Below are 14,267 nucleotides of genomic sequence, written 5' to 3' on the forward strand. Positions count from 1 at the left end.
CGATATGACGTCAAGCTGTTGTTGTTAAAGGAAAAGATTGGACTCGCTCTTAAATTAAGAACGTATTAGTGTTTTGTATGTGTACTCGGTTTATGTAAAGTTTTTGACGAAAAAAATCATATTTACAAAAATATCAGTAACATGCTTTTGCGAGACAGACTGGTATGCATTGGGTTGTACTATTATTTTCCACTGTATGCACTATTATTTTCCACACGTATATAAACTGTAATCAAAATCATACGGGTTAGAAGATTTTCCTTGAATACTTTCGCGACTGACTATACATGTCGGATCTCATTTTCTTTGAAGCTTGTAACTTTATAATTCTGTATGTGATACACCTTTCTTTTTTTTTATACACGTCAATTTGACGCAAGGAACGTCCGTAAACCTAATGCCATATGCGATACTTACGCCAAGGAGAACACACCGGGAAAAACAGAAGAAGAAGCGGAGAACGACGAGAAAGACAGCGAGCGAGATACGAAAGTAAAACGCGGTACAAAGTTCCCCTTTTACATCGAACCTCTCTTTTTTCGGGGAATATTTTCTGCCTGCTTTAAAGGCGGTTTTCAGTTAGCGCGTATTTCCCAAGCGGCTCTTTTGCATTAACACCGACACCTTCGTCCAGAATTACTCGCTTTGGTTTCTTCTTGTATCCGTCTCCGTCGTGGCGGGCAATTTAATTTAAACTTGTTTGTCCGCCGTTGAAAGTTTCCCGCTGCACGCGATGAATCTCGAGCGGAGCTGATACGAAGCCGGCGGCTCGCCACTCGCGAAATTATTAATATTAATTTCCAGCATCGACCAACGGACGTCCACGATCGCGGCCACGGACTTTTTAATCGAATCGCGAACTACGGAAACTCTTAATCTTCGCAGAGAATACGAGAGAGGCCGACGATACGCGTTTCCTATCGGAACGAGCTCCTCGAGGAAAGATTTTCAATTTTACGAAAACGCGGATTTTATTTTCCGCGTGGAAGCTATTAATCTTCGCGTAAAATACCAGACAAGTCGATGTTACTCGAAGATTTTTGATTTTTACGAAAACGCGGATCTCTCTCACCAGCTGTACATTAACACTTATCGTGGTGAAAAAAAGTCTTGAATACTAGAGGTTTTGAACGCGTATTAAAATACACGTGTAGTGTTTATTAAAAATTACATATTTAGTGTGCTTACTCGTGTGTACGTATGTTTTTTAGTATTTTTATGTTTTTACCCATCAATTAACATAAACGTGTTGAGTACAAGTACGTAATGTAAGAAATGCATGTGTTACGAAATATATGAGTTATAAAAATTACATATGTAACAAAATACACGTGTATTAAGAATTGCATGGTTTGAAATCCTGACTCGATAATTAGACACGTCCACGTGTATTTAAATACCCATGAAACGGAGATCCATCTTCCGAATCCACCGTCGAGTATCGAAATTTTAGAACGCCCGTGTGTCGGCCATGCGTCAACATCGACTTACAATCCCACCGTCGCAATAAAAAATATCCGAACAAAATCAACTAGGTAGAACTAATAACTCGCGACAACACCCTGCGCTACGATATTTGGGTTTCCCCTGTATTTGCACAACGATTTCATGGAAAACGCAAAGGTAAATTTACCTCCGGAGGAGGCCATTAAAGACGATAATTCCAACGATATCGTCTCGCGTGTATTTTTCTCTCCTCCTCCTCCCCCCCCCCCCCCGAACGATCGAACTGTCGTCCCGGCTGGAATTAATTTCCTCTGATTAATATTCTCTACATCCATGACATTTTCCCCGAGTAAGCAGGCAACGTTATAACCCACGGGATGGAATGTTTACGGGTCATCGGTGTTGAAAAATGGAAAAATTTTCGGCAATTATTGCAACGAATATTTATCCGTGATTGCAGTGGTTTTTTTTTTGCTCTCGATTTGTTCGATCGTTTCGGAGGATCTTCTATAACCCCGCCCGCGATGACGCTGGGCGCGTACGTATTCCATAAAATTTAATTGAACATCGTTGCGGACATACCGCATCGTATCGGTGGTTGCGGCGCGCCGCGATTCGGACAATTTCAGACAATTGCAGAAGTAACGTTTATTAATGACATCGGTGTCCTGATTGCCTTTCGACCGTGATCCGCGTGGTGGTTCCGCGAGCGTTGAGCGCCGTTTCGGTTAACGGTTTGTAAGGGTCGTCCGACATTTTGTAGCGTGCGATGACGCGTACACGCTATCTCTGCCACGAATTAACGTAATAGAGCCACGTTCGGATCGGGCTACGCTCAGAAGGAATATCCAATATCGCGGTATGTTCCATGGTTTGTCACAGTGTTTCCCAACCAATGTGCCGTGAACATATTCATGCGTTACGAGGGTGTCTCAGACGTGTCGCGAAGATACTTTAGATTTTTAGAATTCGATTTTAATTTCGATAATTGTTCTTTAAATAGGTGGATAATTTTGTTTAACCATGTTTGAAACAGATAATTTGTTTCTAATTATCCTTGGTTCAATTTTATTCATATTAAGCGGAAATATAGAGTGTAATACGATTGGAGCAATTTTGAATGTTTTTATTTTAGAAATCATGTCATCGATCCAAAAGGTTGGGAAACATTGGTTTATTGGCAGAGTACAGTGAACAAGAACTTGATGACATCTACAATGTGGTTTAGGGTTACATGGCCAGGATCGTGAAACTGTCCTACGTTAATATGTAACTTTTTAATTTCGTGTAAAAGAATAGAGCAAAATCGTCGGAGGTTAAGTTTCTGGAGAAAACTTTTCAAAATATGAAATTGGAAAGTTCACGTAACTTAACATTTCGAGTGACGTACGTTTCGAAATGTTTAAATCGAGCATTCTATTTGATGAAATATTGCAAAATGTTTCACGAATATTTTTTAACCGTACCTAAACTTGCTATGCAACAATCACTTCTGTTTACGATGGTCCCGAAACAAAGTTTCAATCTCGCGGAATCCGCCTATAGTCCACTTAGCTCGCTGGTCGTCGATGTACGTATACGTAGCGGCCGTTTGGCGTAACGTTGCACGCTGGATGGTTAAATAATCGGTCCTCTTTCTCGGTTAAAAATCGGGAAAATGGCCGCGTGTTCGATACGCGCGTTCCCTCTTCTCCGAAGTGCTTCGGTCGCTCCCATTCGACGCGCGATCGCGTGTACGAAACGTTAAAAAAAAAAAGGAAAAAAAAAAGGAAAAAAAAGGGAAAAAGAGGGAAAAGAGAAGAAATAAAATTCGTTCCGCTCGAACGGACACATACCGGGTGATCGCGAAACGAAATCCCCGTAACTGATTCTACTTTCGAAACGGAGCGGTTCGCCGACTTCACGGATAATTAGCGCCGTTAATTATTGATCGTTTCATTAGCATAACCGGGTCGTCTTTTGCGGTCGAACGAGGGTAGGAATTACCCACTGTGGTCTTAAACAGATTATACGACGTTATTGAAATCTTCAGCCTTTTGCGGGGACGATGAACAGGATTGGGCTGAGTTAATTGCAGACGCCCAGAGCTTTTCAAATCCTCGACGAAAGCTGTTATCTATCTCCTTTGTCTATTAACTGGTGTATTATTATTCCGGGGATCCAAATCGTACTGCAATTGTATATAAAACAGGATTGCGATATCACCTCAGAAAATCAACCGAGAACCTGTGTACGAAGCAAACGTCCCTCTGAAGGCTAGGCAAGAAATACTCAGAGGATCTTTTTCAATAGTAAACTCTGTGATCGTTGTACAGAGTGTCGCGTACTGTATAGTATTAATTGTGTCAGGAAGAATTTTATGGCTCTAAATCAGATGAAAATATAGAAAAATGAAATCAGATTTGAGCCTTCCTTTGGCAAAAAAATCCATTTGAAAATGAATTTAAAGCGCGTGCATCTGTCTGATGACTTGGTCTGCAGGGAAAGCAGCATCGGTCAGTTGTTAGGTGTGGCAGGGTATCAGATCGATTTTCAAATTTCTCTCAAAAACGAACCTCTGCGATACAATTTCCATTACTCTCGAGTTTTATCTTATTTCTGGTTAGAGTCAATCTCTCTGACCCAATCTGCACCACGAATTACAAAACACCGTGTATATGCGGCCAGTAGTGAGAAAGCATATGCCTGTTATTAATCGAAAAACGTTCAAACAATTCGTCGAATCTCTTTACTCGGGGATAGGGGCAATGAAAAAATTAACGAGGGGAAAGTCTTCGTAAATAGCGGACTATTGGATTACATTGAAGGTTTTCAGTGTTATTTTTCTCGATCCATTTCTTGGCGCGAAAGTTTCATCTATGTGTAATTATCGAGCGTTGAAAAGCGATTGGTCTACTTACTGTGAAGTTCGATGGTGACGGCGGTTGTGGGCGGCGATGCTAACTGAGTATTGCTGGCCTTGCAGAACAATTTGGCGCGGTAGTGGCTCCTCGTGAGACCCTTCAGCGTCACGTTGCTTATGGTTACGGCGTTGATTTCACCTCCTGGTCCTTGGGTCTCCCGAACCTCTGTCTGCGCGTCAATTATCTGTGACTCCAGAAACCACGTTACTCGGGGTCGGGGTTTACCTGAATCACAACAGATCGGACATTTTAAAACACCTAGAACGTGCTGCAAGTCCTTTATTAATTTTTTCTATCTTATATCGTACAAAGGTAGAGTCCCTCAGGGACCACAATATATACGATACTATTCCGTGACCGTTGGAACTATGCTGCTCGCAGAATTTTATGCGTATTTGATTATCGATTTCTTAGGGACAAAAAAAGGAAGAAATCGAGTAAAATAATTTTCGCTATAAAATTATACCTCCCTCACTTTAGGGGGAACCCTCGTTACTTACTCTAGGAAATCTCTACTCACTCAAAGGGTTTTCCACTCACTCAATGGAGTTTCCACTCACTTAAAGGGTTCTCCATTCACTCAAAGGGTTCTCCACTCACTCAAAGGGTGCTCCACTCACCCAAAGGGTTCTACACTTACCCAAAGGGTTCTACACTTACCCAAAGGGTTCTACACTTACCCAAAGGGTTCTACACTTACCCAAAGGGTTCTACACTTACCCAAAGGGTTCTTCACTGCCTCAAAGGGTTCTCCATTTACTCAAAACCTCTACCGCTTACTCAAGACGCTTTCCACTCACTCAAGACGCTTTCCACTCACTTAAGACGCTTTCCACTCACTTAAGACGCTTTCCACTCACTCAAGACGCTTTCCACTCACTCAAGACGCTTTCCACTCACTTAAGACGCTTTCCACTCTCTCAAGACGCTTTCCACTCACTCAAGACGCTTTCCACTCACTCATGGAGACTCCCACTCACTCGAGGGGATCCCCACTCACTTTAGGAGACCTTTATTCATTCTAGGGGACCCCCACTCACTCTAGCGTCCTAGAAATTTCTCCGGATTGCGTTATTGTAGTGAACCTGTTTCCTACGCCGCGTTGGTCTTCCTAATTAATTTCGCGCCTTAAGCTCTTTGATCACTGTTAGTGTCTACATCAATCGCCTCTTGGAGTTTAACGCCCATGTTTACTCACTACGTGTAAACATCTTCCGCACAGATGGTACATTTGCGTTCAGTTGCCATCGTGAAAAGGTGGACTCCTTTCAATAAAGAACGTCCACGCGTCTATCGAGATACTCTTAAGGGTTAATTCCGCGCGATTTGTTGGAAATTGGAAAATTTGCCGATTAATTGCCGATTACCGGGTCGCGCAAGCGGATCGAGAATCGTTTTCACGCCTGCGAATGGAATTACAGGGGCTCTCTCGCTACGATCTATTTGACGGAGTGCTCTCTGTCGCTTATCCGTGGCAAACAGGTCGATTGTCGGTCAGGACAATCCGAGTAGTTGAACCAATCTGAGTAGCCGGCGTATCGAGACGGCAGCCGTGTCTACGGATGTGTATCAGGGGCTGCGAGCTAGTCGTCAATCACGTCGTTGGACGGGCCTTACTCGGCCGCAACAATAGCGATCGCAATGGAAACCGCTGGACGTCCGCTCGTCAATTTATTGGTCCCGATGTACTGCCTGCACGGACACCTAATTCCCCGGGTTAATTATTCGCGCAAACTTGTAGCATAGAAATCGCGGAACATCACCGATCGTAATTGTACGAAGATTCGTGAGACTATAATGAGATTCGCTGTCGGTCTCTTTTAGCGGGAACACGATAGCGTCTCGGAAGACTACGCGGCTGAATCGCTTTTAATTGACAGCTGGATCGACGCCGGTATCGACGACAATGGAAATTCGAGGAATTCTATCTGCCAGGGGCTGCTTTCTCGTTTAGGAGGATGCACACACCGTGCATGATACGCCTGGGGGATACGTCGATCGCTCAGGGTCTCTTGTTCCCGTGTCGGGAGTCCAATTAACGAGTAACTTTACCTACCGGTGGTAACGCGTTAAATGCTCGATTTTGAAGATTCGTGGGTTCGCGTGTCTGTCTGTCACGTGTCGACTTGCCACCGTGTTTGTAAACCTACTCGACGGTGTTATCCCCTATTTGGAGCGTAATAAGATCTAGTGGAATCCAAACGCGAGTGGAAACAGCGAGCGTGGTGATAATACGGTCAGTGGTGAACTTGCGAAACTTGGGTTGGAGGACTTTTTTTTGTGTCTTATGTTGTCGATAGAACGGCAGTTTTTGTCGTAAAAAGCACACTTATGATGATTTTCTTTCGGGCGTAGGGAAAAATGTTACTGCATGCTTTCGATTCATTTTTTTTTTTACGAGGAATCGCTCTCTGTTCTATTGTGCCACCGTTCCAAATGCATTCCCCTATTTACGCGTGTAACGATCCGGATGGATCGCAAAGTCGGTACGCGCAAATAACCATATTTCGATTGTGCGCCCCCCCCCCCCCCCATGCGCAAGTCGAGAACTCGTTCGTTTCGGAAGCGAATTATGCACCGGGAGAGCCGGAAAACGACTTGGAGAGAGCGGTAAAGTGACAGAGGCGAGGGATTGTAGGGTCTGGAGTGGGGTGGAAACTGTTGGAACGGGGAGTCGTGGGTGAACGTCACATGCTCTCGACTTTCCGGTTTGCGTCGTGGGGAATTATTTCATTGCCTCTGTGAGAGGAGGAAGTAAGGGACCGAGGGATTACCAGGGGAAAGAGAAAGAGGATCTTTATTGCTCTCCGAGCCTCCAGCTGGTATCACGGATGGCGCGGGTATATATCACGTGGCTCGCGGGTTGGATACGACTCGGTCGTAATAATGTTACGCGGCAGCGGAGGAGGCACAATAAGAAACGAATTTTAGTGGCTCTCGACGGTGTCCGTTACATTTATACGAGCTTCGATGATTTCATTTTACCAGCTGAGTCCGTTATACAGGGGCCGCACGATCTTTTCGCGATTTCAATTCATCGTGAAACGACCGGCAACAATGTTCTGGAATTCCATGACGCGTGAAACATTTACAGAGTGTCACAGTATCAGTGGCACAACCGAGAAAGGGGCGATTGTAGGCGGAAAAGTCCAAAATATAGATACTTCGTTTGTTCGATGTTCTATTTTCGGAAATATCGACGCGCCATGTCGTGATTTTCTTTTCTTTTACCTTATTTTGCCTCTAGTATTAAATAAACGTAAGTGCTAATTCGTTGTTGTGTTACATGGATATTTTCTTATAATTTTTCTGTCCTCTAATTAGTTCACGCAACGAAGATATTCTATCGCGTACACAAGGGCTGCACAGCATCAGGCAGGTTTAGTAGCTACGTAGTATAATTACGATATCTCTGACGTCCTTACTCGCCGCCCCTCTACGTTTACCAAGCTCCCCAAGGTACGCTCTGTTCCGTTTTATATGTGTTTATAGCTTGTACTAAGTCTCTATTAACAATACATATTATCGGTGTGCCACCATTGAACAATCTGCCCTACTACCACTTATGGAGAGTTGCCCCACCATCGCGTTAAATGAGAGTGGGGCACGCTGAGCTGTGGCACTAGGAACGAGGGAAGTGGATTACTCGTGACAGTCAAGCGCGGCTACCGGGCTGTCAGTTGTGCACTCTTCGTGCACGTAAACGGGAAAGTACATAACTGATGCTCTGTACCGAGATTAAACGGATGAATTGAATTCTATATTTTCCATTTATTTATTCCGCGTAAAATCACGTCTGTAATGCGAGAGGAACTTCAGAGCATTCTGCGGGAGCGATGCTTTGCCTGTTATCACATTTCGATGTTCTCAGCGATGTCCGGCGGAAGTCACCGTTTGAGTATCGCCGCAAATTTAATTTGGATGTTCTTATTACTTTAATTAACATCATCGGGATACTTGAACGTGGAAAATGCGTTTAGTTATTTTCTTGGTCGATGTCTTTGCTTCCAAATGCAAACGCTGGCCGCTCGCAAGGAATTACCTGATTTATTTTGTGGGCAGCTTGATAACGAGAAACGTCACAATATCCGAAAAGCGGCGGATAAACGAAAAGATGAGGATCGCGCGAACAATGAACGAGAATTGCGGTAATGGCGAACGCGTCCTCGTGTTTGTCGCGTTAAAACAAACGGTTTCGCGCGGCCAGTTGCAAAATTATTTACAGAGTGACGTTCGAACAATGGCCAAGTAACACGGTGGTGGGGAGAGGTGACGTGTGGGGAAACGTTGAAGACGGTACATTACCGGGTAACAAAGCGCGATTACAATGGACGCCTCGCTCAGACGCGTTAAGTTTCTCGATTGCGCATCGGCTCCGACCACCGGCTCGCGTTTCAAGGATTCTCTTATTCGTGCCTCGACGTAGGGCTTTTGTTTCGTACGATCTCGACCAATTACGGTTCGTTCGCCCTTTACTTGCCGACGTAGAATCGGAGAGCAAACTATCGCGGTTTCCGAAATTCTAGGAAAGGAGAGAAATTTTCGCGGGAAATTTTCCATGCATCGATTCGCTCGAAAAAGATGTCGGAATTATAGAATGTACTATTATTACTATTATTTTTACTATTGTTATCATCATCGTGCACTAATAAGCTGTCCAGGAAAGAAATCTATTATTGTCTGTTTTTTTCTTTTTCTTTATATATAATTATTATCATTATTATTACTTTATTTGCGGGTTTTTGTCCAAAAATTGGGTACGTTTTGGTGAAAATATTTCAATTATTTTTCGAGCAATTTTTCCAGACTTAGAAAGAATTCAAATTACGCTTGTTTAATATTCGCGTAAATAACCGAGTATCCTTTTCGTATTTTTGTCCAAAAATATTCTACATTCTGGTTAAAGCATTGCAAATATTTTTCGCGTGTTTTTTTGTTTTGCTAATTTACGATCGTAGAATAAAACAAAAGTTGGTCTAAAAACGAGCGCAGAACAGCGTAGTGAATGGCGTTAGAATATCCATTATTAATGCTTTCTGTTCGATCCAGGTTGAAATATATTGTCAATCCTACGTTCCGACCTCGCGATATATTTATTACTGCAGTATGCACACCGCGTGCGATTTACTTTCGCGCGTCACAGAATATTTGCCGCGAAGCAAATGAATATCGGCGGGTCAATCGTATGTAAATAAACGGAGGAAGTTGCCGCGCGCGTTAGGCGATCTTTCGTATCAAATATCTTTATCTCGGGAATTTATGTAGCACGCTTTCGAGCGAAGGGTGGTCGCGTAAACAGGCGACGGTTCGAGTTTCCACGTTGAATACGAAATTCGCCTACCGAGCGATCCGGGTGGGAGAGAGAGAGGAAAATATAAATTTGTCGAAAGTTCACGCCGAGTCTCCGGTCGTTCCTGTTCATTCGTTGTTTTGTTATTCTGTAGTTTCGTCGATCTATCGCAAACCCGTTCGAAGTGATCGAGTAACCGCAAGTACGAGAGGAAAACTTGCGTGAGTTGGAAGTTTTTGGAGAGACGTGTAATCGGAGCGAAGAGGAAATAAATTTCTCATCGAACCGAAGGAAATGGTAGTAAATTAAAGTCACCCGTTAATCTCCAAGATTTTATTAGTTATAGTAAAATTGAATGTTGGAACAAGAGTTAAACATTGCGGAAGTTCCTTCCGCTTCGACCCTCTAGCGACCGTGTAATTAGTATTTATTTATGAACAGACCAAAGGTCTTTATCAAAGGTGTATAGATAAATAAGAAAAACGAACAAATTATACATTACGTAACGAAGAAGAGACGAGTACATAGACGCATTGTACGAGGTCTGACATTAACCAATCAACACACACGTAATTGACTTTTCAAAGTTTGTAAACATCCACAGAAAACCTTTCTACTATTGTAAATGAACGGTGGAAACTTTTGCACATTCTTGATGATAATAATGATAATAATAATAGTTATAATAATAATAATAATAATAATAATAATAGTAATAATAATAATAATAATAATAATAATAATAATAATAATAATAATAATAATAAAAATAAAAATAAACATAAAAAATGATTTTCATGGTAGCTAGACTTTAAAGTAGTTCTCGATCTTTTATCGCCGGAGAATAATCTGTATCCATCGACGACGAAGAGTACTCGCAAGTTTCGATCGATCGATTGGTCGAACGAGGACCATTGTCCCGAAGTTATTCAACATCGCGTACTGTATTATCCATCGAAAGTTCCGCGACATTTGCCTAAGTGCGCATCTTGGGGATTTCGTGGCGTTTCGCTGGGGTAATGGATCTTTTCTTTATGGTTCCAACGTGTACAGACTTCCAGCGAGCGACGAGCATTAACGTAGGGGGGTCGAGATCGAGCTCTTGGTTGTTTGTACTTTGCGAGATCGTAGGTTTTCGCGAAAACGCGCGAATCGGTATGAAAATTTGTGGATTTTGCGACAATTTTCGAGAAAATTGAGATTTCCTTTTCTTATGATCTTAAAGAAAGGGGCGATGAAGTTTATCGTGGAGTGTCAAGGATTCTGGAAGTATCTTTTTCAAAAAATGTTTTTTTTTTTCAGGATTTGAAGTGGCCTGAATCGTACTAGTTAAGATTAAGAGGTTTCTCTAGGAGATGTTTTCTAAGTATTAATCTTTCCCCATTATCTTATTAACTGAACGCTGGTAGTTTTTAATTGATGGAGAAGTCAGAGCCAATGAGAACAAAATTGAAAGCGACACAGAATCGAATGTTTAGAGAAATATAAAAACTACAGGGAATAACTGGTATAAGAAATGCAATATGTGTCTAAAGCAAGGAAAATGCAACTCGAAAAGTGAAGAAAAATTGTGCAAAATCTTGAATGAGACACAGAAAAGATATCTGAGCAAACACTCGTTAATGGTCCGGCAATTGGCGTGGAAACCACCAAATCCGTGTTTCGATCAGCGACGAATTCGAGATTTCTGCTCTTCGGTATTATAAAAAAAAACAAAAACAAAAAAACAAAATTGTTCGAAAAGTTCGTCGCTGGTGTCGACATCGGTGCGTAATTTGGGAATTTCCACAGACGGGCTAACGATAGTTGGACGAAGAGAATAATTCCTCGCGCGGAGCCCGGTTCGGAAGATTAAAATTGGCGTCGGTCCAGGATATTCATCGCGCGACGCGAGGCGACGCGACACCCAGCGTCGCGTAGTGTCCCGGAAAAACCGAGGCTGTACTCTTCCTCCTCGAGAAGAAGTCTTCCACCCTCCCCCGCTCCAGCCCGTTTCGTACTTCCTTCCTTCGAGTAGGCGAACGCCGTCTCTAAATGGAATTGGCCTCGCGCCAGTGAATACTCGCGGTTCAAGGAAATAGGATTTCTCGTTCGGTACGTAAGATTCGAAAGACGTTTGCGCCTCCGCAACCTCTTTTGCCGCGATTTACGCGCGATCGCTTATGCGTGGTGGGTCTTCTCTCACGCTGGTACGTCGAGGCAGATATTACAGCCGCGAAACGCGACCCGTTCATCCTGACGCGACGCGCAAGCTTTTGCTCGACGTCACGGGGTAGTTTCTTTCGAGGTACTGTCTCTGTCGCGAGATACCTCCGATTTTCGATACAACGAACGAGGTATTGGTTTATAATAATACAAATACACAGGGTGAGTTGACAAGAACTATTGTCCAAAATGTTTCGTTGTCTCGATGATTTTCTTTTTTTTTTCTTTAATGAAATATTAAGGTGACTAAGTAACGTTTTATTCCTGATGGTTTGCAATCTGGAGATAACTAACAAGCTACAACTAGTGGACAAAAAGACCGATTAGAACTATCCGATGAGGGTATTTTAAAATTCAATAAAACCAATAGGTGACGAGATATTTCAAATAATAAGTCTTATTGATTCACCCTGTACATAATGGTATAGGTATCGTTTAAGGAATACACTTTTCGAAACGAGTGCAGTGTACGTTGAATGCTCCGAAGCAACGCGAAAAAATCGATCGCGATTGGAACGACGAATCTTCTTTTCGGACTTGGTTTCTATTGAACGATCGTGGTCCGCCTACGAAAATTCAGTCGTCCCGGGAACTGTTAAACATTCGATAGAATTGCACGTTTTGTGCTGTTTCGATAGGATTTTGGAACATAGTGTGTCATTATAGGCGATTTAAACATCCAGGAAATTATTAAATTGTGCGGAAAGTATTTTTAGGGACTCTTAACATGTGTGAAACATTAGTTTAACCAGATATCAATGGATTCTTCTCATCCCATACGATATCTTCTCACGATTCTTCAATTGCAATCGCCACCAAAGAAAAACAACATCAAAGTAAATCCACTCCTCGCGGTATAATTTCCCTACGGCTCGCGCGTCACGCATGTTTTCCATAGAATTTCCTCCAGAGTTTACCTCCAGATGGAAGCCTACACTTTGATCAATTGTGATGGATATGCCACCGTCTACTCGGTTTATTAATTTTTTCGAAGAACGCGCGCACTTATGATAATTCATCCGCGCGTCCGAGAAGGCAATTTCTAGTAGCGATCCATTATGTGCCCCACTCTGTCACGGCATTAGAAACCGACCAATTAAATCATGCGGGGGGAGAGTGGTGCGATGGATTGTTTCCTTTAGCGACAGCTAATCCTGGCCAAGCATTGGAACGACACGTACAATTCCATGGGGTAAAATCGGAGATCGTTCGACACTCACCTCCGTGCACCTCGCAAACAAGGAACAAGTCTGCTCCTTCGGGATAGGCCTCGAGGAGTTTGCTCATGTCTCTCCTCTTCGCGTCGTAGATTATCGGCTTGGCTGGTGGCACTGCGAACAGAAAAGCAGGAGAAGACGTGAGCCGTAAATACGTCATTCCAGACGTCGAGTGAAAGCGATAGAAGAAGGATGACTGAGGGAGGAACCGCGGAAACGGAATAAAAGCGACGCGATCGCGCGCGATGCGTCTCGACGATGGAAGGAAAATAGCTTTCACTCGCCCCGACGCTTCCTCTTTCTCCTCTGCAGGGCTTCCACCTTCTTTTTCTTCGACTCTTTCATCAGTCCGCGCGATACCGTCAGGGTAAACGCAAACAGGCCAAGTTTCATCCCGACCCGTCCTCCATCGACGGATGGAAATTGCCTGTGGCTATTGTCGTGACAACATCATCTGGAATCACACACCCACGCGCTCATGCTACCACGGGAGCCTACGGTTTCATTCAGTTTCAAAGGAGAGCATTGGTGCCGGATTCCACCGAAGCGAGCAAAGATCCTGGGGCAGGGAATTTCTCTCGAGTTAACACTCTGAAAAGGAAGTCGTTCGGACCGACTTGATCACATGATAAAATATTTTGTCCTGCTCTTTGGTACCTGCTCTAGAAACAGGTTTATCCTGAGATTTTTGAATCCGGTGCGACAAAGATGTCCGTTTGTATTTATTGAACTAAGCAATTTTGTTAGATAGCTGTTTTCAGAGCGGAGTTATTTCTAAAGGTTAGCTTTTCTGTGTTTGTTCCGACTCGATACAGAGATAGTAGATATTGCCATTCATGCCCGATCCGATTGTTCAGGATCGACTGGGTCGATTTAGTATGGTACAACAAGGTATTTGCACGTGGTGATTAATCACCTGAAATGACCACTCTTGCCAAGGGATCAGTGCAGATTAAGTTTCGCATATTTAATCAAACTCGATGGTTTTAATGAAATTTTTTACTTTTATTGAAACTTGACATTTGGATTTTTTGTGACTTCTGGACTCAGAAGTTAACCTGATCTATTCTGGTCAGAGTTTACTTCGAATCCCAGAAGCAGGCTAGTTGATCAGCAGATGTTTCAAGGGAGCACTTCTGCTGACCTAAACTACCCATAAAATTTCGCCTATAGACATTATCCGTGTTCGTAAATTGTGGTCTTTTT

General features: G+C 43.0%; 1 protein-coding gene and 1 long non-coding RNA gene across 4 annotated transcripts in view; one reads left to right on the forward strand and one right to left on the reverse strand.

Annotated features, from left to right (window-relative positions):
- Window positions 1-14,267, reverse strand: part of LOC143145197 (nephrin) — a 179,419-nt gene that overhangs the window by 81,049 nt on the left and 84,103 nt on the right. For 2 of the 3 annotated variants that reach the window (XM_076308344.1, XM_076308346.1), the window contains exons 5-6: window positions 13,065-13,175; window positions 4,347-4,574 (exon numbers count right to left, since the gene is read on the reverse strand). In XM_076308344.1, coding sequence (XP_076164459.1) covers window positions 4,347-4,574; window positions 13,065-13,175 — 339 coding nt within the window. The remainder of the gene's footprint in view (window positions 1-4,346; window positions 4,575-13,064; window positions 13,176-14,267) is intronic. The other variant, XM_076308345.1, reaches the window with a different exon arrangement.
- Window positions 1-14,267, forward strand: part of LOC143145199 (uncharacterized) — a 125,651-nt gene that overhangs the window by 73,173 nt on the left and 38,211 nt on the right. The gene's annotated exons all lie outside the window — the stretch shown is intronic.

This window comes from Ptiloglossa arizonensis, chromosome 4 (genome assembly GCF_051014685.1).
Source record: "Ptiloglossa arizonensis isolate GNS036 chromosome 4, iyPtiAriz1_principal, whole genome shotgun sequence".
NCBI classification, from domain to species: Eukaryota; Metazoa; Arthropoda; class Insecta; order Hymenoptera; family Colletidae; genus Ptiloglossa; species Ptiloglossa arizonensis.